The following is a 9,845-nucleotide window of genomic DNA, read 5'->3' on the forward strand; positions in this document are numbered from 1 at the left end:
ATAGGAGGGGCTGCCTGTGGGATGGAGGGACATACACTCATTGGTTGCCACCGGCCGCGTATAAAAGACCCACCCACCCCCCCGTTCTTGGCAAAGCTTGACGCGCACTTAATACCTACCATAGGCAGGTCATAAACAGTTGAAATAATGCATATGTCGGAACATAATAGAATAGAATAGGCTTTATGGAGGCGTGACGTGAAAAGTTACACTGTTGCAAACCATAGCATGCAATGCGGCTCTAAAGGGGTTTTAAATGAAATATAGAAGCCTAGACATTCGTGGGGTGTTTTGTGTTGCTATATTAAGAACTAAGAGCGAGACCATGACCATGTTATGCGGAACGTTATAACTTACTTATTAATGGTGAGAGTGGATTCTGCATCCATGAGCGGATTTCATCTATCGCGTGGTTGGCTGTCTGACGCATGCGTACTGTCGAACCAGGAACTTGTCTCTGGCAGATCGCTGGTCCTCTGCTGTGCAACTGTTATTGTTGTGTTTGCCACTGTTATTGCAACAATGTTAACGTTACATTTCACGAAAGACATTTTACCAGACTCTGTCGACAATGACTTTCAAAATATCAACAAATTCAACGAACCGGTAAGTCATTATATTTGCACATTCGCGTGTTAAGCCTACTATTCCATCTTGAATCACGGTTTGTAGTGTAGAACAATGCATACTTTATTTGTAGGATTGTGATATTGTTTATTTAGTGGTTCGTTATGTCGATAATAAGAGTGTCATGTGTTATTGTGCCATTTTCAAACGGTGTTGAAGAGGGATCGGTGTGTTGAGACTCTTCACGTGACCACTAACAGCAGCCACGAGATATACAACTATAGACTCGTAAAGAGTGTGTGACAGCTCCGAATAATTTATTCAGCCTACTTGTTTGTTTCATATGAATTTAAACGTACTGATTTACTTACTTTCAATTAACAAGCCACAATTTGTATCTTTCACAGCAATTTATGAACTTGATAGAGATTATTTTTCAATTTCTACTAGAGCCTAAAGAGGTAAGGCCCCAGACCTTTTGTTTGTGTTTTTCTTCATCGTCATAATTAATAATTAGTTGTGTTTCTACACAGAAAAGGTTAATTTGATGTAATCTGTTGTGTGTTTCCAGACCGAACGGTTCATGCAACAGCTGAGTGCATTTGCAGGAGAACATGGAATGAGTCCTGGACCTCTGAAGAACCTGATGAAAAGTGTCCTAATGGTGCCACAAGGTACACACACACACACACACACACACACACACACACACACACACACACACACACACACACACACACACACACACACACACACACACACACACACACACACACACACACACACACACACACACACACACAGGTCTAGGCATGTATCCGAACACCAAAATCATGGATTCCTTACAACCTTGATTTATTGTATCCTAAACTTGACAGGCAGCTTCCCATGGCTGAGCTTCTATACCGACATCCATTACATCCACTCTCCACACCACCCAGATGTTAGATTATCCGGCCATGTTGCTCCTACCTCCAAACTTCCATTCCATGTCCACTAGCTGGTTCACCATCAGGGTTTGTCTTATAGCCCGTCTGGAAAGAACAGCACTGTGGTCGCCCCACTGGAAAGAGACGAGACGCAGGGCAAGAACTGAATGAATGCCTTAAGGTAGCTGTAGAGTTGTTGTACACAGCAGTACATAACGGTTTAATAACACACACACACTGTATCCCTCAAACATTACACAGCATGCACCCTCTGCACACAATCATTTATTGATTATTCCAAATATGAGATACACTTTTGAAAGCAAATGACAACAATTAAATTCAAACATCAGTGAAATTCCTTATTCCTAAGCAAAATCCACTGCAACCGCAATGGTTGCCATTAAACTTTGAAAGACATGTGTCTTCTTTCACGGGAGTGGTCACAAGCAGGACTTAGCAATGGTGTGATCCAGATGCCTCGGGCACCAGCCTTCCGAGTTGCACTTTTGACTTAATTTCCGGTCTCAGAGCACTTATAGGGTTCCCGTTCATCTTTGTGATTGGGTACTGAAAATAGCTAGTCGTTATTGTTAGTCACATTAGCCTCTTTAGCAAACCAGCTCGAAAACAAACGATGCAACTTTACATTGTATTGCACGCACAGCCAGATCGTGCATGCATAAATTGTTGACCGGAATAAAGTAGCAATGTAATCAAGTGTGTAAGAGAATTTAAAATCGACATTAAAATGACCAACGTGGTATAAATACAAAGAAAATAAATCTCTTTACGGCCACAGCCATTTTTGTTGAGAGCGCCATCACTGAACTCGGTAAACTCTCAGAATTCCGTGAAATGCCACAGGTAAGCTGGGAGATTTCCCACCTTGCAAATTCGGAAGGCTGGTGCTCGAGGCATCTGGATCACAGCACAAGTCCGGGCTTCTCTGTTTCCATGGTGACAGTGCTCTTCTTTGTTCCCAGGGGCCCTGAAGAAGTCTCTGACAGCCCAGCAGGTAAAAGAGGACCTCCTGACCTTAGGTAAGAACCCATGTGACCCCAGCTGACCAATCGAAGGGTTCCTGTTAACATGGAATTTGGATTCCATGTTAACAGGGGATGTTAACGGAACGTCTGGAACAGGGTTCTCCAAACAGACTTCATTTATGCTGTTCTCACTCGTAATGATGGCTATATATGAATTGAACAAATATATTTATGTAAATATTTTGAGTTCTTTGAAAAGCATTATGATAAAATTGATTATTTATTAGGATTATTATTAACGTATTATTATCAGTCTCCATTAAGGTTGAGCAGGCATTAAAGTTGCATCTTAACTTGCTTATTTAGAATGCTTCAGCAGATCTCACATACTTCCTACATGAAGACAAACATGACTAAAACAAACATGGAGGTGCCCACAGCACTATCCACCGGCCTTTCGTTTCCCCCTACAGCACTAACATAAGCCAGGCTTAACTATGCTGTCCATTGCCTAGCCCCACCTATAATCCAAACCAAGACTCTGTAACGATTAACATTATGTTTGTCTGTAATTGGGAGGGGGGGAGGGTTAGTCTTTCCCGGTAATCGTAGACGATATTATGATATGAATATATGTGGTGTTCTGTCTCCCCTTAATCCCTCAGGACTGAATGAAGACAAGGCAGCACACTTTTCTAAACAGGTAAACCTCCATGCTGTTATATTGATCTTTAAACCTGCTTCTAAAACCTCACCTCAGATACAAAGTGTATCAGCAATGCACACATTCATTGGAAAAAAAAAAAAGAAAAGAGGAGGGAAATAAGAAGGAAAATATTTATTAAAAGGGAACTGTAAACAAATAGATGGCAGCCATGCAAACACTTTCATTGAATTGCATCTGATGGATATTTATTCAAACCACGTGAGGAGCTTAAAAACCACATCATAATGTAGGTGCCCATCCCTCATTCAACCGTTATGTACTGCTGTGTACAACAACTCTACAGCTACCTTAAGGCATTCATTCAGTTCTTGCCCTGCGTCTTGTCTCTTTCCAGTGGGGCGATCACAGTGCTGTTCTTTCCAGACGGGCTATCGGACAAACCCTGATGGTGAACCAGCTAGTGGACATGGAATGGAAGTTTGGAGGTAGGAGCAACATGGCCGGATAATCTAACTGGGTGGTGTGGATGTAATGGATGTCGGTATAGAATTTCAGCCATGGGAAGCTGCCTGTCAAGTTTAGGATACAATAAATCAAGGTTGTAAGGAAAGTGTGCCGGAATCCATGATTGTGGTGTTCGGATACATGCCTAGACCTGTGTGTGTGTGTGTGTGTGTGTGTGTGTGTGTGTGTGTGTGTGTGTGTGTGTGTGTGTGTGTGTGTGTGTGTGTGTGTGTGTGTGTGTGTGTGTGTGTGTGTGTGTGTGTGTGTGTGTGTGTGTGTGTGTGTGTGTCATGGGAGTGTCATGGGAAAAGAGAGAAAATTAAGACTATTGGCAGCAGAATGTTGCATGGCCATGCTGTGTAATTATATATTTTGTGCTTTGATTGGCATTTCTCTTAACCTGATGCCAACCCAAATAACATAAGTTTGACAATCAGAGATTCAATTAAACGAATGAGCAGTAATACATCATATAAATAGAAAATCCACAAGAAACTCCCCAAAAATAAATTCTGAGGATATTTATGGAAATTTGAAACTGTGGGTTTTCTTGAATTAGCCTGTCCCGACGACCGATAATCTGGTTGGTGTTTCAGGGCCTTAATGAGTGCAACACTAATGACCCTGTTTGAGGACGGCTTTGCAGTAGACATGCTAATGTCCATAGACCGCATCGTCTTAAGCTGTCGTTCGGGTTTGTTGAGCTATTGTCCCAACATTTATTTGACATGCCTCTCCTGGCATCTTCTCAGCATGCTGTCCTCCAGACAGGGTGGCTCCCTCGTTCAATGACGGCGTTCAGTTGGGGGCATTCATATGCAAACGACGGTTATGGTGCACAAGACTGTTCACACCTCGCATTCTAATGGCCTCAGAGAAGCCATCAGTGGTCACCGGAGACGTAGCCTGAGACGCGTGTCTGAATGCATGTCTGAATGCAAGCAGCCAGGTCTGAACAGAGCCGTGACCCCCCCTGCTCCCTGGTTCTATTGGAACTATGTGCTGAGTAACCAACATGTGGTTATATAGCGTGGAAGGACTAGTGAACATGTAGTGAACTTTGAGAGGAACGTTGGTTGATGAATACAACTTGGACAATGATTGACACATTCAAAAACACACACTGGTTAATTTGTCTGGATCTTGATGAACTCTTACATATTTTCACAGTGACTGTGGGGACCAGTGAAATTCAGAAAGTAGGCAACATCTCCCTACAGGTAAACCAACCTACACACACTCATGCAAACACTCAAGTCAACGTTTACACTCTGTGGTTTCCATCTACATGCTAATCCCCACACACACACACGCACACGCACACGCACACACACACACACACACACACACACACACACACACACACACACACACACACACACACACACACTCACACACTCACAGGGGTAAACTAACACTTTTCATATCCTGCTGTAGCTGAAGCTGGTGATCCGGAAAGGAAGTTCCACTGAGAACGTCTACATGGGTGAGTGGGTGTGTCTGCATGCCGACCGACAGCCAGTTGGGCTCAATATGATTCTACAGTTGGTAGACCACTTGAATGATTCATGGGACTCTACTGGGCTCAACAATGATTCATGTGTATCAGTCCATCAATGGAGAATAGGCTGCCGGTTGATTCATAACTCTTGCAATGTCAATGGAATTGTTAATTGTATTATTATTCATTATTGGGTGCTACATGAATCCTATAATTAAGCGTTTGTTTCAAGAACATTTGTCACTGTTTTTTCTTGATAGAAAATAAAAAACTGGTCATTACACTGTATATTCCATCAAGTTATTCACTTGCTACATAAAACACCATGAACCTTTTAAATTGTTGTACTTTTTCTGATAATACATGGAAATCGTACACCTACTGGTTTTGCCGTAGAATATTCCAGTATAACCAAAGCATGGTGTTATTTTTGCCCTTCTTTCCAGAGTTGACACTTCCTCAGTTTTATAACTTCCTGCATGAGCTGGAGAGAGCGAAGACCAGCATGGACTGCTTCAGCTGAAGTGTGTCTGTGTGTGTGTGTGGGTGTTAGTGCGTGTGTGTTTGTGCGTGTATGTGCAGGTGAGAATGTGTGTGTGAAGATAAATCTATGTTGAATTTGAGATAGTATACAGCATTCCTTCCTTTTTCATGATAGTCATTGTTGAATATTTGTTTACGATACGTTGTCTTGAAAAATATTAAATGAACTTGATCCGAGTTGTCATTGTTATTGTCTTAAAATGTGAGCAGATCTGACAAGTTCATGTTGGACCGGACTAAAGTCTGTCTTTACTTACCTGAAGCTGCTCGACACAGCGATCATAGTCCCCAACCGACCTAAAGGTGAAGCAGCAATTAAAATTAATGGACTGCATGTATGTCGCACGTATACCGCCAAATGACCTATCATTTCTGATGTAATGAACTCTCTGTTGCACAATATGAGATTTAAGTTATTAAAAAATACTAAATGTTACTGTGCGACCGAAGTAAGGAAGAGATGTCAGGCATTGATCATTTATATATTTCCTTATGCTTAACGATTTAGCCTCAAGGACCAATACAGTCCATCAAAACGGTTTCTGCTCTTTAATTTCTTTAAATATGTGTATACCAAGTATACCAATCCCCCCCCCCCCCCCCCCCCCCGTGGGGATAACCACTGATGATAGACCTCATGATTTATTGAACTAATTGGGGGGGCTTGAAGGACATTTGGAGAGTCTCTTTTCATACGGGAATCAGGGTAAAGCTGATATAATTTGTTAAAAGATAATTGTTGGCCATGCTGTGTCTATAAAGATTAATGTGTTAAATCGTTTGGGAATGCGTTAAAGTGGCCGCTCATTCATTTCCGTTTTGTTCTCTATGGCAGTATAATGAATGTTACAAACCCAGCCAGTCACGTTCACAGTCCTGCAAATGCAGGGGCTTTTGTGTCACCATCGTGTTTCCTCCTCTGGCCATAGACTGACTTAAAAGACATTCATTCACACGAAAACCTATCACTTTAAACCCGGTCACTTCAAGTAACATCCCGTAAAAAGGATTCACCTCATTGGGTCCATCGATGCCATGGGTGACCCTCCATCTCTGGGTATTTTTTTTCGGCCTCTACGTCAGCCTACCTGCCAATACTTAATTTAAGAAAGAAAGGGTGGTTCATGACAGGTTGAATTCAGCTGAAGCTGCGCTGTGGTTAGGGTAATAGATCAGGGATACGCCATCAGAATGAGAAGGTAGCCTACCTGCATCCCCATGATGTGCAATGAGCTTAGTGAGATGCGTTAGGGGCGGAGGTTCACCCCCTAGCTTATTGTCAGTATATCGAGTATCTAATTTGTGGTTTGTTGTACCAAAACCACCTACTTTGAAGTTCCCCAGAGTTTTCCCCACCAGTTCATGTCTTTCTAACAGTTGACCCTCTCCCCACCTCTCTGCTTCACTCTCTCTCTCTCTCACTGTCTCTCTCTGTCTCTCTCTCTCTCTGTCTCTCTCTCTCTCTCTCTCTCTCTCTGTCTCTGTCTCTGTCTCTGTCTCTGTCTCTGTCTCTCTCTCTGTCTCTCTCTCTCTCTCTCTCTCTCTCTCACACTCTCTCTCTCTCTCTCTCTCTCTCTCTCTCTCTCTCTCCCCATTTCCATCTCTCTCTCCCACTACCCCTCTCATTCTATCCTTCTATCGTCTGGCAGACAAGTCTCTGCATGCGCTCCTCTGTTGTCTCTGGACAGAAAGAGACGTTCAAGGTTGTACTGGTCTTCATCTTCCTTTCTTGACATTATTTGGTGAGAGCTGAACGCAGCGCTCAACGATTGTTATCCTTAGGCTTTGTTCTTTATTTCTTTATTATTCTCTACAATTCTTGGGATATATTTTATAATTATAAATATTTTAAACTTTTCAAAATATTATACTTTTAAAACATACATTTTATAATGGAAGTCACTGACATTGCAACGAATTCAGACTTAACAACTCGGTCTATTTTTAACCATTAACCTTTGTTAATGTTTTTTGTTAAGTGTAACCTTTGTGGTTACACTTTTCCTGGATACAAAGTAAAGACCCACACACACACACACTTGACTAAAACTGACTTTAATAAACCATTTCATCAGCTCGGCTATTTGATCTCAAATGTATTCAAACCTTATCACTAAGCTATTTGTTTAACTCTTCCATTTATTTGTTTCAGACCATTTTAAATTGTTTCAATGGTGTGCATGTTTACATTGTTTACTCCATTTAAACTTTTGAACTCTGACACTTTTTAAAATGTATTTTCAACTTCACTTTGCACTACAGCACTCACTGCATTTTCTGCAGGAAATGCATTTTCTAAGGTGCTTTGTCAGCTGTCATTGTTCCTTCGTGTTTCTGAGGGAAATTCTCGTGGTCATGGAGTAGACATGTAAGCAAGACACGCAAAACTGAAAAACACACTGAGCTGTCACATGAAAAACCACAAACTGGCACCAGTGTGTTATACCTTACCAATAAATCACTAAGAGTACGTTTGTGAGTGACATAAATCTCATGAATGAATGTCTTCATCTAGCACGGCAGTATCACACAAAAATCTTTGTTCCTTATGAGCCTGAAGCGCTTCGTTCAGAATAGCTCCCCATCATTAACTATACGGAGCTGCCATGGTGAGCTAATGCATTCCATGCAAACTGAGTTTAACCAAACGTTCTTCTTAAACGAGAATCTGGACTTCAAAGTTATTGGCCAAATGCAAAATTGCAAATTTCAAACAATAAATAATAACTGATTAGATATAATAAATAGGAATAGGGATAATAATGAATAAAAGACATCAACGTCAATTGAAACAATTGTTAGTGCTTGGCACTTGGTGCTATGAACATCCTTTCTGTACCCGTACCGACAGCGATATATTGTTTCTCTTTCTTCTGACAATTGTACTTATTGTATGTCGCTTCGGATGCAAACATTTCAACGTATAAGTGGCTATGCAACATTGATCTCCCAGTGTTAGTTCCCCTGGTACTGGCCGTCTAGATCTAGACAGCTTATCAGTCGCCGTAACCGGGACAGGTTCCCTGGGACGGATGGTGACCTTTGACCCCACGTCAGAAACAGCGGTTTACCTCAGCTGTGATTGGGTAAGTGAGGGGGGCATGGAGTTCATAAACGTAGAAATAAGATTGCAAAAATAAATGATATGTATATGAATGTAAACACATAAACATAGAACATCAACATACTATATATTGGGGATTGGAGAAGTTAGTGAATTAAAATGATGGTGTTTTCTGAAATAGGCATTAAAGAGGAGGTCAAAGGAGGACTGTTTAAAGTACCAAATAAAGAAGCGCTTCCAAAGAACTTTTTAGGGCATTACCCGGCCAGGAACTCCAACGGCTGTCTAGCTAATAATTTGGAGAAGAGTAAACAATACATCAAGTTTTGTGTGTGTGTGTGTGTGTGTGTGTGTGTGTGTGTGTGTGTGTGTGTGTGTGTGTGTGTGTGTGTGTGTGTGTGTGTGTGTGTGTGTGTGTGTGTGTGTGTGTGTGTAGGACCAACTACACACACATAGGACCAACATGGCAAAGAGAGTCACTATATAGTGATACCATAAATTCCCATCATATAACAATAATTTAACTTAAAATAGGTATGTGTGCGTGCCTCGACGGCTCTATTTATTTATACATGTGTACGTGCATGTGTTTGTGTTTCACTGTGTGTGTCATTCCATCATCAATTAATTTGGTATTTATGGTATTTACTTTGTGCGTTTCTATACATGTTCTGACTATGCTTAATGTGTGTGCTTAGTCTGCGTGTATGTGAAAGAAGGTGTGTGTGTGTGTGAGTGAGTGTGTGTGAGTGTCCCACCACACAAGGTGTGCACCCACCACTGGCGAACCTGGTGTGCTTCCACCCCGTGCTCAAAGGGCGAACATCTCCCTCGAGAAGGCATCTGTGCGTATCGAGAGTTTAAGTATAACGTGTTCCGTTTAGGAGAGAAGAACTTAATGTGGTGCAGCATTTGTGTTTTTAGATTGTTTTTTTGTTTTCCTTTCATCTTGCAGCAGCTTTTGACTGGAACAAAATTCAAGACACCCTCAAACTTACAGCTTTCATATCACAGTCTGCCTTCAAGCAGAAACTTAACTATGTCTTAGTAGACCCCCCCTGCTCCTGTTGATTCCACTGTT

The 9,845-nt window shown here is 41.6% G+C and overlaps 1 protein-coding gene across 1 annotated transcript; it reads left to right on the forward strand.

Moving 5' to 3' along the window:
- The first annotated feature begins 413 nt into the window (after positions 1 to 413).
- On the forward strand, positions 414 to 6,072 carry commd7 (COMM domain containing 7). Its single transcript, XM_056595224.1, has 9 exons — positions 414 to 606; positions 975 to 1,028; positions 1,139 to 1,241; positions 2,483 to 2,539; positions 3,151 to 3,188; positions 3,547 to 3,637; positions 4,827 to 4,876; positions 5,094 to 5,142; positions 5,604 to 6,072. Exons 1-9 carry the CDS (start codon positions 523 to 525, stop codon positions 5,678 to 5,680), a joined length of 603 nt encoding a protein of 200 aa, XP_056451199.1. The 5' UTR covers positions 414 to 522; the 3' UTR covers positions 5,681 to 6,072.
- Positions 6,073 to 9,845: the final 3,773 nt, after the last annotated feature.

This window comes from Gadus chalcogrammus, chromosome 7 (assembly GCF_026213295.1).
Source record: "Gadus chalcogrammus isolate NIFS_2021 chromosome 7, NIFS_Gcha_1.0, whole genome shotgun sequence".
NCBI lineage: Eukaryota > Metazoa > Chordata > Actinopteri > Gadiformes > Gadidae > Gadus > Gadus chalcogrammus.